This window comes from Neophocaena asiaeorientalis, unplaced genomic scaffold, assembly GCF_003031525.2.
Source record: "Neophocaena asiaeorientalis asiaeorientalis breed wild unplaced genomic scaffold, Neophocaena_asiaeorientalis_V1.1 scaffold257, whole genome shotgun sequence".
Taxonomy (NCBI): Eukaryota; Metazoa; Chordata; class Mammalia; order Artiodactyla; family Phocoenidae; genus Neophocaena; species Neophocaena asiaeorientalis.
Window position 1 is genome coordinate 107,638 of NW_020172122.1, and position 20,330 is coordinate 127,967.

The following is a 20,330-nucleotide window of genomic DNA, read 5'->3' on the forward strand; positions in this document are numbered from 1 at the left end:
AAAATGAAAAATGTGTGTTCTTATTTTTACTTAAAAACCGAAGGAACTTTTTGGCCATCCCAATACGTTTTGGGGTGGTGGTAGCAGGGGGATAGGGAGTACAAGGAAAGCTCAAAAGTAAAATGGGATGTCTGGGGTGAAAGTAAGATTAAGAATGAGGGAATGCTAGTGTATGTAAAAAGAGACAGGAAGCAGTGGTTACTAATTTGAAAGGCATAAACAGCCCATAATTTAAAAAAAACATATCAAATGAAAATAATCTAGATTATTCAGGCCTTCCTTAAAACAGGTGAGTTTTATTATATGAGTCCACTGCTTTCCTGCAGAGAATCTATTTTGTGGCAACACTCATAATAGCTAAACTGGATGGAGTACTAACAAGTACCAGAAACTAATTTAAGTCTTATTTCCATTAGAAAGAAGTTTTGCAATCTAGGATTGACATACTGAAGATTCTAACTTTAGTTAAAATGGATGTGAAATCACATTTATTTTCAATTTTCAATGGAGTTACGTATGCATGGTTCAGGCTAGGGAAAAAAACAAAGAATAATTTTATTTGAAAGAGATTATTTTAGTAATAAATACAGACCTGAGAAATAAATCATGAGTTTTACTATAAGCTACTGTTACCGCACATACACAAACAAAAAGGTTTCTGTTTTTGTCCTTAAAATCCAAAAATATACTTGTAATATGTGTTGCAAAGAAATATGGATAACCTTATCCCCTTCAAAATAGCTGGCATACAGGTCTGGTACCAAAGAGAGGATTAGAAAACATCATGTAGGGCTTCCCTGGTGGCGCAGTGGTTGAGGGTCCACCTGCCGATACAGGGGACACGGGTTCGTGCCCTGGTCCGGGAGGATCCTACATACCGCGGAGCGGCTGGGCCCGTGGGCCATGGCCGCTGAGCCTGCGCGTCTGGAGCCTGTGCTCCGCAACGGGAGAGACCACAACAGTGAGAGGCCCGCGTACCGCAAAAAAAACCCAAACAAACCAGAAAACATCATGTAAGCAATACAAGGTGATATCTGTGGAGAAAGGATGAAACAGTATAGTAAACGCAGCTTTAAAGTTATGGCACGCACGTGTGCAAAGGACCTTTTTAAAAAATACCTAACTACAACTATTTTCAAGGGAGAAGAAAGTAGGGTGATTACATTTCTGGTTTGGCAATGACAGTATCAACAAGACACCAGAGTATATAGTCCAGGTACCAAACAAAAGAAATCTGAAGTCTGTAAATACATAACTAAAGGAATATGATTTTAGCTTTTTATGATTCACGTACATTTGATATTAGCACATTTTGGCCTGTGCTGTAATGCTTAGGAAAGACATATTCTACTTGATTTTTTTTTTTGGCCACGCCATGTGGCTTGTGGGATCTCAGTTCTCTGACCAGGGATTGAACCCGGGCCAAGGCAGTGAAAGCCCGGAATTCTAATCACTAGGCCACCATGGAACTCTCTGTACTTGATTTTATAAGGCAAATAATGGGGAACAGAAGTGCTTCTATTTAAAAGACTATAATATTAAAAAAATTAAGAATGCTTTAAAGCTAAATGTTCTGCATACACAGAACAACTCTCTTGGGTTCAAACATAAATTGTCAATAGGAGAAAATAGTCTGTGAATTTCATTAATGTAGAGTACCTAACTGGCATGTGATACTGCAGTAGTATTTTGGAGATTGTTCCACAGTTAGTAAAGATAAGGCTAAAAGGTGCTTTTAGAAGCTGTGAAATAAAAAAATGTATGTATTAGTCTCTGGCCCTGCTCCTGGCACAGAGGTCTTAACAGCCTTCGTAATTATCTAAGTGATAAGAGTACTAGAGGTATCTTTTATTTTAATATTTGATCTTTGACCCTAATTCCAAGACACAGACCTCCTAAATCCTTTGGAATTTCTTGGGTGATAACAGTGTCTTTTGTTCTAATGAGGCAACTCTTTGTGGGCCCCTAGATAGCTTCAGGATGGGAGATGGTCACCACATAGATCAAACTATGATTAGAAGCTTGGAACTTTCAGCCCCATCACCCATCCTCCAGGAAAGGGAGAGGGGTTAGAGACTGAGTTAATGACCTATTATGCCTATGTGATGAAGCCTCCATAAAAATCCCAATACACAGGATTTGGAGAGCTTCTGGGTTGGTGGATAAGTAAAGGTGCTAGGAGAGTGGTACACCTTGGAGGGTATGGAAATTATGCCCCTTCTCATATACCTTGCCCTACACATCTCTTCATCTGACTGTTCATCTCTTTTATTATATCCTTAATAATGAAACAGTAAACCTAAGTGTTGCCCTGAATTCTGTGAGCCATTCTAGCAAATTATCAAACCCAAGGAAGGAGCATGGGAACTCTGATTTACAGCTATCTGTCAGAAGTAGAGGTGACAATGTGGGATTTGCAACTGGTGTCTGAAGTAGGGGCAGTCTTGTGGGACTGAGTCCGTAAGCGTGGGATCTGATGCTAACTCCCGACAGACAGTGTCAGAATTGAACTAAACTGTAGGACACCCAAGCTGGTGTCAGAGAAATGCTTGATATGCGGAAACCCACACATCTGGTATCAGCAGCACTGTGTGGTCGAGTTGTGTAAGTAAAGGGGGAGCACAGGAGGGTTTTCCTATAGGGGCCTAATTCAAAACTATGTTAACACCCGAACAAATAAGAAAAACTGCGTGAGAAAAAGCAGGTTAAAGCCCAAAGTTGAAAATTTCAATCCAGCTACTGAAAAATGTAGCAAGAGTTTCTTCATTTATAATAAGAGATGGAGTAGATGAGCTAGATGATTTTTAAGATAACTTACAGCTTTGTGACCATATGATTTAGGATTAATTAAAAATGATACTACCTAACACCTGAAACCAACACAAGATTGTAAATAAACTATACTCCAATAAAAATTTCTTTTAAAATGGTATTAACCTAATTCAGTGGTTTCCAACCTCAGAGATTGTCAAAGAAGGGAAAGCCAAGGGTCAGGGGCCAAGGCTCTAGCCATACCACCCTACTCTTGCCAGACCAATCAGTATAACTTCCCCTATGCTAGCTATGTTTATTAGGGAAAGCGGGAATCGTAATGCTGTAAAAAAAAAAAAAGTCTGAAAACTACCACCTAGATGAAATGAAAGTTGCATCAGATATACAGCAATCATAATATACAGGTTTCTAAGTAGATATACTTAATGACAACTGGGCTCCATTTACACTGATAATTATAAAAAATGTCAAACACTGTTGTAATTGAGTGATTAAGTATAAACCATTATGCACAATTACAGCAATATTCAAAGAGAATATTGTCCTATGATATACTTTGCAGAAACTTCCCAGAAATTTAAAGACAGACCGTGGAAAAGAGGAATTCTACTGAAATTCTATGGTTTAAGAACTAATCACTATCATTTTTAAGTGCTGGAAAATATATTTACCTGGGGTCCCTACTGCAGAAGAGGTTGAGTTACCTTAAAGAAGCAAGGCAGTCAAAGCTGTGACACCAGCCCCACCCCCAAATCCTGGTTCAACCAGAACAGCTCTGTTTCCGTGTACACATTGAATTTTTTTTGTTTTGTTTTCTTTGGCGGTGCCAGTGCCTTGCAAGCCGCGTGATCTAAGTTCCCCGACCAGGGATGGAACCTGGGTCCCAGCAGTGAAAGCGCCGAGTCCTAACCACTGGACTGCCAGGGAATTCCCACAGATAGAATGTGTTAAAAACTTATGCTTGAAAAAAGAATCCCCTAGGCTTCCCTGGTGGCGCAGTGGTTGAGAGTCCGCCTGTCGATGCTGGGGACACGGGTTCGTGCCCTGGTTCGGGAAGATCCCACATGCCGCGGAGTGGCTGGGCCCGTGAGCCATGGCCGCTGAGCCTGCGCGTCCGGAGCCTGTGCTCCGCAACGGGAGAGGCCACAACAGTGAGAGGCCCGCGTACCGGAAAAAAAAAAAAAAAAAAAGAATCCCCTAGGAGCAGGGAAAGGCTCCCAACCTGCGCTCAAGTTGGAGACAACACAGGTGTAGAGTGTGGAGGAAGAGGCCCCACAGATGAACCAGTGTTAGAGCAGGCATCAAGTGTTAGAAGATTAGAAGAATGATGATTCAAGGCAGGACCTTGTGCTTGCAGCTGCTCCTGGCAATAGGTTTTCTAAAGCTAAAGCCAGTAATTCTCCTTGGAGACCCCAAAAACTATCTAAGGGGGAGAACCATGAAGAGTCAACTCTAAAGGACAAAAATCAAGTACAGCACAAAGTCTGACCTCCTAAACCAAATGACTTCAAATAAAAATGCTGGTTAAGGCAACAAAGCAAACTCATTTTGTACTAAAGCATATTAAGACATTAGCAGTATAAAATGTTTCCTATTTGGTAAGGAGAAGGCAGTAAAGGAAGATGAGTGGAGCAGGAAGGCACTGGGTGACAGATACCTTGCTTCTGAACGAGAAACAGGAGGTCCCACAGTATCATTATTAATCATACAGCTAAGGCTAGCTGCTCTATTCTATGTGATAGAACACTTTAATCTTAAAAAAGCAAAGTCAAAAAAAATCTGTTTCATTATAATAGAGATTTTCTTGCAAAGAACTTTAACATAGTATTACTATTCAAAGATATGGACATGAAATAAAATATTATACTTTTGGGACTTTGAAATGCTATTTTTAAAAATATGCTGACTACTTATATAAAATAGCTGAACATGGCTTATGATATTAAAACCTAAAAAAACAAAATATTAAAATAAAGATAGGAAAAGAGATAAAGGATACTCAGAAGGAGACAACAGACAAATGTCCCAGGAATCTGGGATGAAAGAGTTATTATAACTGAGAATTTAATCTAATTCTTGTCTTCTTAGTACCAAAAAGAACTATCTCAAGAGAGGAGAGTTAAAGACTTGCTTTGTAATTCTCATGAAAGCTGCTGTTGCCATGTATTTAATGTATCTCATAAATGTGACACTACTATCAACACTACAGTAAAATATATCAGCTACTGTATACTAAGGTAAAGTATCTAAGATTCCACTTAGGCTGATTCAGATGGTCAGCATGCCACCGACTAAGGGCTTAACACCTGGACTTTTAAGAAAGAAAACTTAGCAAATGAATGAATTTGGCTTTAAGTCATATTTCTGCCACTGAATTAATATGTTTGGCCTTGATCAACATCCTTTATTGGACACGAATTAATTAAAATTCATTTGGATTTCCACAGCAAGAACTCAAGCTCAGTTTTGTTCACACGCTATTATTTAACAGTAAAGCCCTAAGTTAACAATTTGTGTACAAGTGTACATAAAACTTCATTCACTAACTTTCTAAATTCTCTTTCCTTCTTATACATGGTCAGTAGCAGATCGAACCTTTAAATATAAATTAAGCTTACAGTAAGGTTAAAAAAAGTATTGAAGAGAATTAATCAGATAACTGAATCAAAAGGAATGAAATCAAAAGGAGAGAATTTATCATTAGATACATTTTAAACATAACTCTCAATTACTTCAGATGTTCTGTGACACTACTTGTTAAAAAGAACATCTCCCGACAGATCATTTCAGCCCACGATACTGTATTACTAATAGTTCCTTCTTTGTTTTTGTGATTTTACATTTGAGACAAAACAAAACTAGAAGATCCTTCCTTTTCTCAATTATTAGGTCAAATCACAAAAATTTAGGTAACATATACAATGCATGGTTTCTATGAGGTTGAACCATATGACTTTGCCAACATACAACTATTTTTGATGCACAAAACCAGCAATTTTATATGGTTCAACTTAATACGAAAATTGGATGAGACTAGTGGCTTTCCCCGTTTGAAACAATTTCAACTTGCAATGTCTTTATAGGAACCTTTTACTTATAAAACTTAGAGAAGTTATGTAACTATTCATAGTACAATAATTAATAAAAAAAGAAACATTTCCATTACAACGTATAAAATAAAGACCTTCTAAGGATAAGATGATTAAATGCCATTGTGCCTTCAGATTTAAACAATGACTAAGCATTTCAACATAAACTGAGAAATTCCATACTCACATGTTTAAAGCAGGTAACTGGAGCTGCTATAAAGCTATTGCTACTGATGTAGTTACCCCAGCTGAAACCTTCCATGGAGACTGCTACTGAAATAAAATAAATTTAGATATATTACAGTTCTCAAATTTGTAAGAAGGCTATTATTTTAAAATGTGAAATGACATAAATTTATCACCTCTAAAGAAAGTTTCTTCTATAAAGACAAAACTTCTCTAAATAAACATGAACTTTAGCATATATCATATTTGCAAACAAATAGCAGTTTAACTCTTCTATATACAACATATGCTCCTTGGGAAGTGAGGCAAGGGCTCTCCAGTTATAAGAAACAAAGAACAGCAGAGAGCAGATACCTTCAGGATAACAAATGCTGTTCTGACTGCTCCTGTGTTTTATTCCCACGCAGCTATTACCGTGCACTTCAATGAGATTTCTATCCAGTATCCACCACCTAATAGCACCGTAACTTGCAAACACTATTCTATTCTAGAATAATTTACTGAAACCAAAACCACTACCAGGAAGCCCAGTGTCATAATGTGCAAATACAGTACACAAATAGCTTAGTTAACAGAATCCAAAATTAAAATGTTATTAATTAAAACTAGATGAATCAGTACCAAATATTTCACCTCCACTACATTCACCCATATTACCTGATTTAGTCTTTGCTTGATTTTGCAAGGTAGCTTGATATTGAGCATATGCAGCTAGTTTAGCAACTAAAGGTTGTTTCTGAAGAACTTTTGCTTTCTTTGTTGGAGGCTTACCCTAAAACAAGAAGAGTTAAGTAAATAGGATTCTTTCTCATCCTCCCACCCCCAAATCTGAAAACTAACTTGATTGCATACTACTCATTCTGCTTAAGTAAACATCGAGGGTTTAGAAAATTATTAAAGCAGAGGAAACATACAAGGAATTTTAACATGAGAAATGTTTTCTGGAGTTCTGCTACAATGTAGATACGTAATATGGGTAGCAGAGCTGGCACAGACTAAAATAGCAATATGCAAATTAATATGTTAATAAAAAATTATATCCCATAAGATGTTAAAATATAGGCTGTGGTGGATAATTCATTCCTTCTTGTACTAGATAAAACCAGTGGTTATTCACTCATGCAGGTTGCCAAGCATTGCTATTCATATAAGAAAAGATAATTTAATGTTTAAAGAGCAAGTGACTGAGGTTTATACCTTTAGCGCTAACGCAAAAGATCAATGACAAAATGATCATGGGCCAAATTCAGTGTGACAAACTGCCATCCATTTGGGTACAGACCATTGCTCAGGATCTTTAGGTACTGTCTATCTGAAATATAGAAATACATCTAAGTGATGTATTTCCTTAATCTGGGGAATTTAAATAATCCTCTCAGTGCTATGTAATGATCACAATAAGGTAAAGAAGAATATGAAAAATGTGATCATTCAAATAAAATATATTACAAATATCAGTTACATGATGCCTTTAAAAAGTAGTTTATATGCTACAATAGTAATAACTTAGTCAAATGGTCAAATCTCCAGTCATTTTGTAGGCACTGACGTGCATTTACAGAAAGATGATTTGCCTTTCGTATTATGAATTTTTCCAAAAAGTTAGTTGGATTAACCAAATACACTTGGTCAAGGTATCAAATGGGTTACAATCAAAAATACAAACCAAAGATGATGGAAAAATAAAACCAAAGGGTAAATCATTCCCCCTCCCAACACTGAAAGTTTCTACTTTGATGTTAACTCCAAAGAAAATTAGGGGGAAAAATGGCTTCAATTCATATATATCTAAAGATGTTTATTACATCTATACTTATTTAGAAAAAAGACACAAACAAGTCATAGTTTATTTTGGATAGTATGCCTTCTCTATTTATAACAGCTACTCAATTTTATAGAATGAACATATTTCTTTAAAATGTGGGGTATAAAATGATAACTGGCCAATTGGGCAAAGGTGAAGTGCAACGAATCACAATCAAATGACAGATAAACAGTGAAAGCCATAGAAATAACAGATATAAAGAATAAGAAGGTTTCTGTACCGTTACCTGAAGTCTGGCCAAAATGCTTGCCTTCTTGGAGTTTGACGAGTAACTTCTTGAACATGAAACACTGCAGAAACGCTTTGTTTTAGAGTAAAAAGCATCTCGCACACCAACCATCCCACACATTTCGCAGGTAGCTAATTAACAAAAACATTGGTGTTATGATCATATAATAAAACCAATTTTCATCTAACAGTTTAATAATTCCTCCAATTATCTAAAGGTTTTAATTTAAAACATTTCTTTAAAGCAGATAGAAAATTTCTTCTATCTGATACATAAGTGATATAAAAACCTAATAAAAGGTAGGGGAAAGACTGGAATGATACCACAGCTACAGGCTCCAGAAGGTCTGACAGTAGCTTAAGGTCTGAAAGGGCTTTAAAAAGGGTCAAAATACTCACAAACAAATATAAGTTACATTCAACTAACATTTCCTTAGTGCCCACCTTGTGCCAGACATTATAAGCTCTGATGTTTGAAAGGATTATAAACAAAAGATTAAAAAAAGTGCAACACAACTGAAGATTAATACAAAGTGCAGCACAGGTCTTTAAAATACTGTAAAGACTGAAACATAAAAATGGCCAACTCAGAAAAATGCTAAAGGCAGTATGAGGATTCTCTCAAGTTATATTCAGGAGACGAGAGAAACAGGATAGGTTCAAAGCTTGAAGTACGTGCACTATTGTTAACTGATAATAGAGGGCAACAAAACTCTAACCACTAGTGGGTCTCTTTTGTAAACTAGCATAATGGACAATAATTTGAAAGGCAGAATTAGAAGAACAGGGTAGTAAGAAGTGAAGCTCAAAAAAGATACACAGGTTGTGGGATTGCTGAATTACATAACAGTTCTATTTTTAAATTTTTGAGGAATCACCATACTGTTTTCAATATGGCTATACCAATTTACATTACCACCAAGAGTTTATAAGACTTCCCTTTTTCCATATCCTCCTGAACACTTGTTATCTCTTGTCTTTTTGATACTAGCCATCCTAACAGGTATGAGGTGATATCTCATTGTGGTTTTGATCTTCATTTCCCTGATGATTAGTGATGTTGAGTACATTTTCCTGTACTATTGGCCATTTGCATGCCTTTTTTGGAAAAATGTCTATTCAGGTCCTTTGTCCATTTTTAAATTGGATTATTTGCTTTTTTGGCTATTGAGTTGTATGAGTCCTTTATATATTTTGGATATTAACCCCTTATCAAATGTATGGTTTACAAATATTTTCTCCCACTCTGTAGGTTGCCTTTTCAATTTACTGTTTCCTTTGCTGAGCAGAACCTCTTTAGTTTAATGTAACCTCACCGCTTATTTTAGCTTTTGTTGCCTTGTACTTTTGGTGTCTTATCCAAGAAATCATTGCTAAGACCAACGTCAAGGAGCTTCTTTCTTATATTTTCTTCTAGGAGTTTTATAGTTTCAGGTCTTACATTTAAGTCTTTAATCCATTTTCAAGTTAATTTTTGTGAGTGGTATAAGATAGGGGTCCAGTTTTTCTTTTGCATGTGGATATCAAATTTCCCAACACCATTTACTGAAAAGACTATCCTTTCCCCATTGTGTGTTCTTGTTGCCCTTATCAAAAATTAGTTGACTGCAACTCAGTATCTCAAAGAGATATCTGCCCTCCCATGTTCACTGTAGCATTATTCACAATAGCCAAGTTATGGAAACACACTAAACGTCTTTTGATGGATGAGTGGATAAAAAAAAAATGTGGTATATATCTATATATAGATAGATAGATATGGTATCCATATATATGGAATATTATTCATTAAATTGGAATATTATTCATTATAATTGAGTATTATTCAGCCATAAAAAGAAGGAAATATTGTCATTTCTGACAACATGGACAAAACTGGAGGGGATTATGCTAAGTGAAATAAGCCAGAAAGAGAAAGACAAATAGTGTATGGTATCACTTATATGTGGAAACTTAAAAAAAGAAAGCCCATTTCATAGAATGGTGGTTGCCAGGGGTACAAATTTTCAGTTATAAAAAGAATAAGTTGTGAGGATCTAATGTGCAGCATGGTGACTATAGTTAATAACACTACTGTATTGTATACTTGGAAGCTGCTGAGAGGGGATCTTGTGCTCACACCGCACGCACGCACGCACGCACGTACACACACACACACACACTCAGTTAACTTTGTGAGGTGACAGATGTGTTAATTATCTTGATCTTGGTAATCATTGCACCGTATCCATGTATATCAAACCACCACATTTATAGACATTTATACATTTAAACATATACAATTATATTTGTCAATTATTCCTCAGTAAAGCTGGGGGGAAAAAAGATAACAGAGCAAACAACTATGTTGTTGAGTGGGTTGAGTGGGTTCAAATCTCCATCTAAACAGTTATAACTGGAGGAACTTACAGTTTAACCAGTAAGTTCTCATAACAAATTATGAGAAATCATGGAAAAAATGTAAGAAGCCAAGGATAAGAGATAAACAAAGGGTGTCTAAGGGAAAAAAAGCCTGAATGATTTTCTGTTGTAAAAATTCTAGAACAGATTATTTAAAAGGTTTGTGGATCATCTACGTTAAAAAAAAAAAAAGCGATCCCAAGGGGACAGTATATCTTTTCCAAGAACTAAACACGTCAAACTAGAATTCTCATGACCAGGATGTAAGCTCCACCAGGCAGTTTATTCTATATTGTTTCTATTTGTATCTGTAAAATAGAGTCTGGCACATATAAAGCTCCCTTTTGTTATAAGATTACCAGACTGGTATATCATAACTAAACCACGACAAGATGTATATTAACAGGAGTTAACACATTTGATAAAATCTCTCATGTAGCTTTGTCAGTAAGGATTGAGAAATTCAAGCTGAAGTAGAAAACACCTAGGTAGGTTTTAACTGGTTGGATGACTACACCTAGTGAGTCCTGATAAGTGAAGTTAAGTTCTTTGATATGATCTGCAGGACTCTGTACCAGGGCCTTCGATGCTCAACGTTTTAATCAAAAGACTAGAATATAGGGCTTCCCTGGTGGTGCAGAGGTTAAGAGTCCACCTGCCAATGCAGGGGACACGGGTTCGAGCCCTGGTCCGGGAAGATCCCACTTGCCGCAGAGCAACTAAGCCTGTGTGCCACAACTACTGAGCCTGTGCTCTAGAGCCCGTGAACCACAACTACTGAGCCCGAGTGCCACAACTACTGAAGCCCCCGCGCCTAGAGCCCGTGTTCCACAACAAGAGAAGCCACCCAATGAGAAGCCCGCGTACCACAACGAAGAGTAGCCCCCGCTCGCCGCAACTAGAGAAAAGCCCACGCGCAGCAGCAAAGACCCAACACAGCCAAAAAAAAAGTTACCAATGTCATTAAAGGCCAAAGGAAACTAATTAGAAAAAAAAAAAGACTAGAATATGACTTACAGGGCATTATTATCAAATCTGCAAATGACGATCAGATGACACTGCATTCAACATTAGATGAAAGAATTAGGAATAAAATATTTCTAAGACCAAAATTTAGTAAGAAAAAGGTTACATGGAGAGTTTTAAAGTCTTAACACCTTGGGTTTAAAAAATCAAGTGGAAAAGCGCAAGACTGATTTAAATTGGTCTAGTTCATGTGGTTTCAGTTATTTGCAAATTCAGTATTAGTTTGAAAAAAGTTAAAGCAATTTTGGTGGCCTGAATGGAAACATAGTGTCGTAAAAAAAGGAGATAAAAGCTGAACTACCTTCTGTCCTAATCACACAGGGTGACCAACTATTTGCCTGAGGTCCTTCTCCAGGATGTGGGACATTTAATCCTAAAACCAGGACAGTCTCAGGCAAGACAAGTTGTCACCCTACTACCACATAATCTGAAGTATTCCCAGAAGAAAGTGAGCAGGATACTGATGAATTAAATCATTGATGCTGAGAAATGACTGAAGCAATTAGGTTTACTTAGTGTGTCCTAGAGACACCCTAGAAATAAGTGTTGTAATGTGATGGGAAGAGATGTCTTTGTTACAGGGATTAGAATCATTCTGTGCACCTTTAAAAATCAAAATTAAGACCAAAAGACAAAGTTAGAGCAAGGATAATTTTGGTTCAATATAAAGGATATTCTGGTAATTAGAGATACCCTATAGCCAAAGTGTTAAAACAGAAAACTTATAAGGAATCGTTAAAGAGAAGGGAGACTTAACCTTGAAAGTCTCGTTCAACTCTGTAAGTCTATTATCTTACACACTTCCAATTACATAGGGATTTATTATTTAATTATGGAACTTAAGTCCCATTAAGTTTCTCAGCTGCCTTTTGTTTTCATTTTTTTCTACTTGTTTTCTACCAGCAGGTGGTAGGTATGCAAAATAAAGAGATCTAACACAAACCCAGTGATCTTATCTAGAACTATAAGTTTCAGACTGTGTTTCTTCAAACTGTTCTTTAAAAATTCTAAGGGAAATGACAGGAGAAATGGAATCAAAACATACCCTCAAGTATAAAGGTGTGTAACAGGTAAAGGCTGTTCACCTGAGCTGAAGTATATATCTCCATACTCACCCATGCCAGATTTACCATCTGGGTATGTGTACACTTGGCCATTGTTTTTGATAATTGGCAGATTAGAAGGTAAAGGAGCAACTTCCTCTTCACTCTCCTCAGAGCTGGAGCTGCTACTCGTGTCCTCACTGCAGCTATCATAACCGTCAAACATCCCGAAAGAGTCTCTTCTTTTCCTTTCGGATCGTGAAGAATGTTCAGTCTTAAAAGTAGAAGAAATCAGTAACACATGACACAGCACTCATGTACACTACCTAAAAGACCTTAGTTCAAATTGTGATAAATGAGATTTGAAAAATGAAAATCTAGCCCTGAGAATTGATAATTTTATTTTATAATGGAAAGCTAAATGTTTGTGTCAAGTGGAGCCCTCCACTTCCATGAGGCACAAATCTATTAGCTACCATGTTAGCTAAAAGGAGTAACAATAATGATGGAAAAAACACTAAATGGGAATCAGAAGATCATCATGTAATTAAAGTTTTGCCATAAACTAGATATATCACTTCTCTATAAAATGCGATTAGATCAGATGATTTCTTTTTTTAAAACAACTGTGGTGAAATACACATAACAAATACCTATTTCAAAAATTATAGAAGACAGCATTTCTACATGTAACACTATTTCATTTTTTTAACATACATAATTAGAAAAAAACCCAATCATCTCCAGCTAAACACTATTTCCTTTTCAAAAGAAAAAGCACAAAGATACTACATATCATGTTCAGCAAATGCTACTCATATGTTCCTCCAAAAATGTTCCCTCGCTCAAGCCACCCAAAAACCCCCAAACTAAACACCTACCACCACTCCAACTTTTCCTGAAATCAATTCCAAAACTTCAAGTTCAGTGAGAAGAAAGTTAAAAGAAAGCAGGGAAAAACAGAGAGAAAAAAGAAACGGAATATTTGAAATGAAAAAAAATCAAACCATCACTAAACATACCAGTGAGTTACAAGTAGAGTGAAAACCATCAACCAAAAAATCTTTAGAGTTTGGTACCTATCTTATTCTTTTGCTTCAGTTATAATTTTTTTTGTATCATCTTTCACCTTATGCACAATTTCTTCTCTGGCTAGTTTAACGTCTTAACATGACCAATAACAAAGCTGAAATCTGTTGTCCAAAGTTTGACAAGATAAAACCATCCGAATGCATATCTTAGTTTTATTGAATAAACTGTCATTTTCAGATATGCTTGTATTAAACATTTGCTTTGAGATGGGGAACTGATTTTCATTTGTATCAGGTGTAACTATGAAAGCAACAAAACTAGTTTCTTAATCCACGCAATGGAAATACTATATACTCAAATGAATACTGTCTTTTAAGAAGTCCCCTTGGGAGACTCTACACATGTTCTACTAATATTGCCGCAACTTCTAAACTTTTTTTTTTTTTTTTTACTATTCTCCTTTCAGAACCCTCTTTTAGACCCAATTTAAAAAAGAAAAGCCGACTGAGGTCACTTTAGAATATTCCCCCCTCCCCCACTATTGGTTTCCCCAGCCTGATTATTTAGCAGATTTGGTTCTGAATAGCTTTGTTATTTCTATAAATTACATGTATCTTCAAAGAATCAAAATCTGCTACCACCAGGAGATTTCAAAAGAATAAAGACTCTGAACGCAATTCAAAAGGAAAAGTCTAACAATATTTTGAACTGGTAAGGTGGCAGGGAATAGGATAATGCTTGTTTAGATAAAGTATGGTACTAGCAACACAGAATTCTGACAGACCCAGGTTTGAGACTTAGTTTTGTCATTTATTAGCTGTGAACTTAGGCAAGTGATGACTTTCTTTCTCTTATTCATTCAACATTCAACAACTATTTATCAAGCATCTGTGTGCCTCACAGTAAGAGGTTAAGAGAGATCAATGGTTCTCATAAGGTTATAGTCTACTGGTGGGAGAAATCCAAGCAAGACCATGTGATAATAGAGTAATAAGGCAAGTGTAGTCAACTGAGATTCGGTGGTGAGGAAAGACCCTGAGGACAAAAAGGGCAGCCACTTGAATATCTGGTGCTGGAAGGAAAGGGCAAGACAAAGGCTTTTGGGCTGGAACATACTTGGTGCATTGAAAGGCCAATGTGGCTGGTGTCCAGTGTGAGAGGTGTGGGAGATGAGGTTGGAGGAGGATGCAGTGGCCAGATCACCAGGGCCCTTGAAGGCTAGGTTAAAGTTTGATATATTTTCTTCCTGAGGGCAACATAAAGACACTATGAAATATTTATCACAATGCCTGGAATATACATTTAGTAAACACTGGCTAGAGTTCTAAATCCTAATAAATTCATACACCCTAACTCCATACAGAGATGATCTTTTGCATCCAGAGTTTTCATATAAGTTTGTCGTCCACTTTATAGTCAGCTTGGTTAGCCGCTATTTACTGATCCTGAAATGTCAACACAGAATATCTTATTCTGACTCAACTTGTTAGAGAATATAAACTTAAAATTTCAGGGACCCAATGATTACAAACATTTTGGTTTCAATAAGTATAGGCTGTTAACATTTAAAAAAACGTATTATGGTCAAATACATTTGGGAAATTTTCCTTACTTCAAAGCCCTCTTCGAACCCTTAAGATGCTTGTGAATATTACAATAATTTAAGAGGTATATATAGTACGCAGGGTTTTCCAAAGCATCTTTTTTTTTTGGTACGCGGGCCTTTCACTGTTGTGGCCTCTCCCGTGTGGAGCACAGGCTCCGGACGCGCAGGCTCAGCGGCCATGGCTCATGGGCCTAGCCGCTCCACGGCATGTGGGATCTTCCCAGACCGGGGCACGAACCCGTGTCCCCTGCATCGGCAGGCGGACTCTCAACCACTGCGCCACCAGAGAAGCCCCCAAAGCATCTTTAAGGACTAATGTTCTAGAGAAATGTTCTCTATATCAGACCAAAGCCCCTGAGGGGGCTGCAACTTCAATATAAGTTGTAAAATGGGTGGGAAAAAAACTGACTACATGTAGGGAGTTCCCTGGTGGCCTAAGTGTTAGGATTCCAGGCTTTCACTGTGGTGGCCTGGGTTCAATTCCTGGTCAGGCAATTGAGATCCCACAAGCTGCACAGCTCGGGGACCTACAAAGGAGCCTTTCTGTCCATGCTCTGGGTGGAGAGGCTTCTCTGGGATTTTGCAACCAAAGACCTGAGGTTATAACTTATCCTACCCTAGATGGTCAGAAAATTCCCATGTCAAGAAATTAAAGTGGTTCTAGGATACCAGTGCCCCTTGACACCCAGAAAAAGCAATCCTAAATCATTTCAGAAATAATCACCTACAATTCCGGCCTTTCAGCATTTCCACAGATTTTTATCAAATATCAGTACACAATCAAATATCAAATACACAATAAGCGGTCCACCGCAAGCGTCAGCAGAAATAGATTAGATATCCCAAATAGTTAGGCACTGGAATTGCCAGAGACAGAATATAAAATAACCGTACAAGAACTAAGAAGAAATAAAAAATGTTATTGAAAAATGAACAGAGAATACAATCAGAAAGAACCAAATGTTATTTCTGTAAATGAAAAATACAATTGCTGTAATTAAAAAAAAAAAAAACAAAAAACCCTAAATGGATTAGACATGCCTAAAAAATAATTGGGGAAATGGAAGATAAACATTAAGAAAGAACCCAAAAAGGCAAAGAAGAACAGAAACATAGAAACTAAGAGGTTAAAAGAGCACTGAATGTAAAGATCTAATAATAAATGTCAATAAGAGTTCTGAAAGGAGATGGACTTCCCTGGTGGCGCAGTGGTTAAGAATCCACCTGCCAATGCAGGGGACATGGGTTCGAACCCTGATCTGGGAAGATCCCACATGCTGCGGAGCAACTAAGCCTGTGTGCCACAACTACTGAGCCTGTGCTCTAGAGCCTGCGAACCACAACTACTGAGCCCGAGTGCCACAACTACTGAAGCCCTCGTGCCTAGAGCCTGTGCTCCACAATAAGAGAAGCCACTGCAACGAGAAGCTCGCACATGGTAACGAAGAGTAGCCCTTGCTCACTGCAACTGGAGAAAGCCCGCATGCAGCAACGGAGGCCCAACACAGCCAAAAATAAATAATAAATAAATTTATATATATATAAAAAAATTCTCAAAGGAGAGACTATGGAGAATGGAAAAAGGTAAAGCTGAATGAGATACTGGCTGAAAATTTTGAAGAAATAACAAAAACATGAATTCACAGATAGAACTACAATATACGTTAAGCACTACAATATACGTTAAGCACAACAAAAAGATATCCACATCTAAACAGATGACAGTAAAAGTGCAGGAGACCAGAGAGATTTTAAAAGTAACCAATCACAACAGTGAATCTCACTAGTCAACAAGCCCAATTTAGGCACATTTAGTCCCATCAGCTGCTTAGTAACTAACCATTAAATATGAATAAACAGGCAAGGATTACCAGTCATTTGTGAAAAGCCTCTTAAAAATGTGGAAGACCAGGAACTTCCCTGGTGGTCCAGTGGTTAAGACTCCTCGCTCCCAAGGCAGGGTGCCTGGGTTCGAGTCCTGGTCGATCCCTGGTTGGGGAACTAAGATCCCACATACTGCAACTAAGCACTTGCGCTGCAACTATTGAGCCTGCGCACCTCAATGAAGAGCCCGTGTGCCGCAATGAAGACCCAGTACAGCCAAATTAATTAATTAATTTTAAAACTAAAAAAATTAATTAAAAAAATGTGAAAGACCAAAACAAATCTTCAGAAAAAAAGAATCTACAGGAAATAGAAGTAATACAGGGAGCAAAAGAAAACTTCAAAAAAAAATTCTTCAGAGAAATATAATAGGATGCTATCAGTGAACAAGACAGATCTTGGAATTTAAAAAACAGAAGAGGCAAAATAATAAATTAATACATGGATAGTAAAATCAAGGAAATCTTTCAAAAAGCATGTGTGTATGTGTATACATGAGACAAATAGGTAGATAATAAAAGAGAAAAGAGAAAAGTTAAATACAGAAGATACAAAATCCAAAGAATAGAGATACTGAAGAAAGAAAACAGATAGGAACAAAGAAAAAAATACAACAACAACAAGAATTCCAGGATCAAAAGACAGAGCTCCTATACTGAAGGGACCACGCAAGCCCAGCTTAATGACTTAAAAAAAAACCAAACTATACCAAGGTACATCCTTATAAAAATTACAGAACTTTGCCATACTAAAAGCTTCAAGAAAAACACTATATCACACAAAAAGAGAAGGGAATTAGGATATCAGTGGGTTTCTCAATGACAAGATTAACAAAAGTAATGCCTTCAAACTTCTAAAGGAAAAAAATTCTTATCAGAAAAGCTATACTCGAAGCTCCAAGTGAAAATCAACTAACTAAAAAACAAACAAACAAAAAGAAGAAAAAAAAGAAAGCAATAGCTGGTTAAGGAAAAAAATTCTTATCATAAAATCTATACTCAAAGCTCCAAGTGAAAATCAACTAACTGAAAAACAAACAAACCCCCCCCCCCAAAAAAAAAGAAAGCAATAGCCAGTTCTTTGAGAAGATCAATAAGACTGATTAGAGGTAAGCAAAAAAGAGAAAAGACAAAATTTCCAGTATCATGGATGAGAGGCAGCATCACTACAGATTCTGGAGATATTAAGAGGAGAGTAAGAATATTACCAACAACTCTACGCTAATAAATTTGACAACTTAGAGGAAACGGACAAATTCTTTGAAAGACATAAAACCAAATCTCACATATAAACATAGTACCTGAATAGGTAAATAACTATAATAACCTGAATAGGTAAAGAAATTAAATGTGTAGTTACAAACCTTCTCACAAAGAAAACGCCAGCCCAAATGGCTTCACTGGAGAATTCTACTTAAGAAATACTACTGATTCTACAACAACTCTTCCAGGAAACTGAAGAGGATGAAATAGTGTCCAATTCATTCTATTAGGCCAGCATTACTCTGATCCCAAAACCAGAAAAGCTATTGTAAGAAAACTACAGAGCAATATTACTCATGAATATAGGATGCAAACATTTTAAACTAAATTTTAGCAGACTGATCAAACACTACATAAAAAGAATAATATAGGATGGCCAAGTGGGTTTATCCCAGGAAGGCAAAGCTAATTCAACATTTGAAAATCAATAAATTCATCATATTAATAGACTAAAAAACAGAAGTCATATGATTATCTCAAGAGATACAGAAAAAGCATTTTACAGACTCCGAGACCTATTCCTGATTTAAAAAAAAAACCCTCAGCAAACTAGGAATAGAAGAGAACTTCCTCACCCGATAAAGAACATTCAGGAAAATCCTAAACTTAGCATGAAATTTAATGGGGACTTCCCTGGCGGTCCAGTGGTTAAGACTCCATGCTTCTACTGCAGGGGGCACGGGTTTGATCCCTGGTAGGGGAACTAGGATCCTGTATGCTGTGTGGCCCAGCCAAAAAAAAAAGAAATTTAATTATGAAAATCTGGATGTTTTCCCATGAAGACTGGGAGTTTATATATTTGCTTTTGCCATTTTAATTCAATATTGTACTAGAAATTCTAGCCAGCGCAATAAGAAACAAAAAGTACAGAAATAAAGAAATAAAAGAATCCAGATTGTAAAGAAGTAAATTTAACTAAATCTTTATTCCCAGACATCATGATTGTAGAAAATCTGATGGAATATACAGTAAGTGTTGGGCTAATAAGTGTTTAGCAAGGATGCAGGACAAAATATCAGTACAGGAAAATCAGCTGCATTTCTATATACTAGCAACAAAACTCCAGAAATTGAAATTTCTGGAGTTCAATTTCTAGAAATAAAAAAATACCACTTACAATAGCATCAAAAAGTATGAAATAATTGGGGATAAATCTGGCAAAAGATGTGCAAGACCAATACCATGAAAACTACTAAATGTTCCTGAAAGGGTTAAAGAAAGATCTAAATAAATGGAAAGATTTACTGTGTTCACAGATTAGAAGAATAAATATTGTTAAAATGCCAATTCTTCCCAAGTTGATTTATAGATCCAACACAATTGTAATCAAGGGACTTCCCTGGTGGTCCAGTGGTTAAGAATCTGTGCTTCCACTTCAGGGGGCAGGGGTTCAATCCCTGCTGGGGAACTAAGATTCTACATGTTACATGGAGTGGCCAAACAAACCAACCCCGAAAAACATAATCAAAACACAGAAGACTTTGGGGTAGAAATTGACAAGCTGAATCTAAAATTCATATGGAACTGCAAGGGCCTAGAATAGCCAAAACAAATTTGAGAAGAACAAAGTTGAAAGACTTAAGCTTCCTGACTCCAAGACGTATGCTGAAGCTACTCTAATCAAGGCAGTGGAATTTTGACATAAAGACCGACAAACAGATCAAAAGAAATAGACCCATACATATATGGTCAATTGATTTTTTTTCACAAGTGTGAAAAGGCAATTCAGTGGAGAAAATATAGTCTTCTCAACAAAAGGTGCTGGAACAAGCAGATAACCATATGCAAAAAAAAAAAAAAAAAAGACTGGGATCTATACGTTATATCCTAAACAAAACGTAACTCAAAATGGATCACAGGGAATTCCCTGGTGGTCCAGTGGTTAGGACTTGGCAATTTCAGTGCTGTGGCCTGGGTTCAATCCCTGGTTGGGGACCTAAGGTCCCACAAGCCATACGGCGTGGCCAAAAACAAAAA

At 36.8% G+C, this 20,330-nt stretch overlaps 1 protein-coding gene across 10 annotated transcripts in view; it reads right to left on the reverse strand.

The window, feature by feature from the left end:
• MBTD1 (mbt domain containing 1) overlaps positions 1-20,330 on the reverse strand; it is a 69,607-nt gene that overhangs the window by 28,330 nt on the left and 20,947 nt on the right. For 7 of the 10 annotated variants that reach the window (XM_024751731.1, XM_024751712.1, XM_024751720.1 and 4 more), the window contains 4 exons: positions 12,642-12,843; positions 8,093-8,232; positions 6,705-6,819; positions 6,049-6,134 (listed from right to left, as the gene is read on the reverse strand). In XM_024751731.1, the coding sequence (XP_024607499.1) occupies positions 6,049-6,134; positions 6,705-6,819; positions 8,093-8,232; positions 12,642-12,795 (495 nt within the window). In that variant the 5' untranslated portion in view covers positions 12,796-12,843. The remainder of the gene's footprint in view (positions 1-6,048; positions 6,135-6,704; positions 6,820-8,092; positions 8,233-12,641; positions 12,844-20,330) is intronic. The other 3 variants (XM_024751690.1, XM_024751682.1, XM_024751672.1) reach the window with 3 other exon arrangements.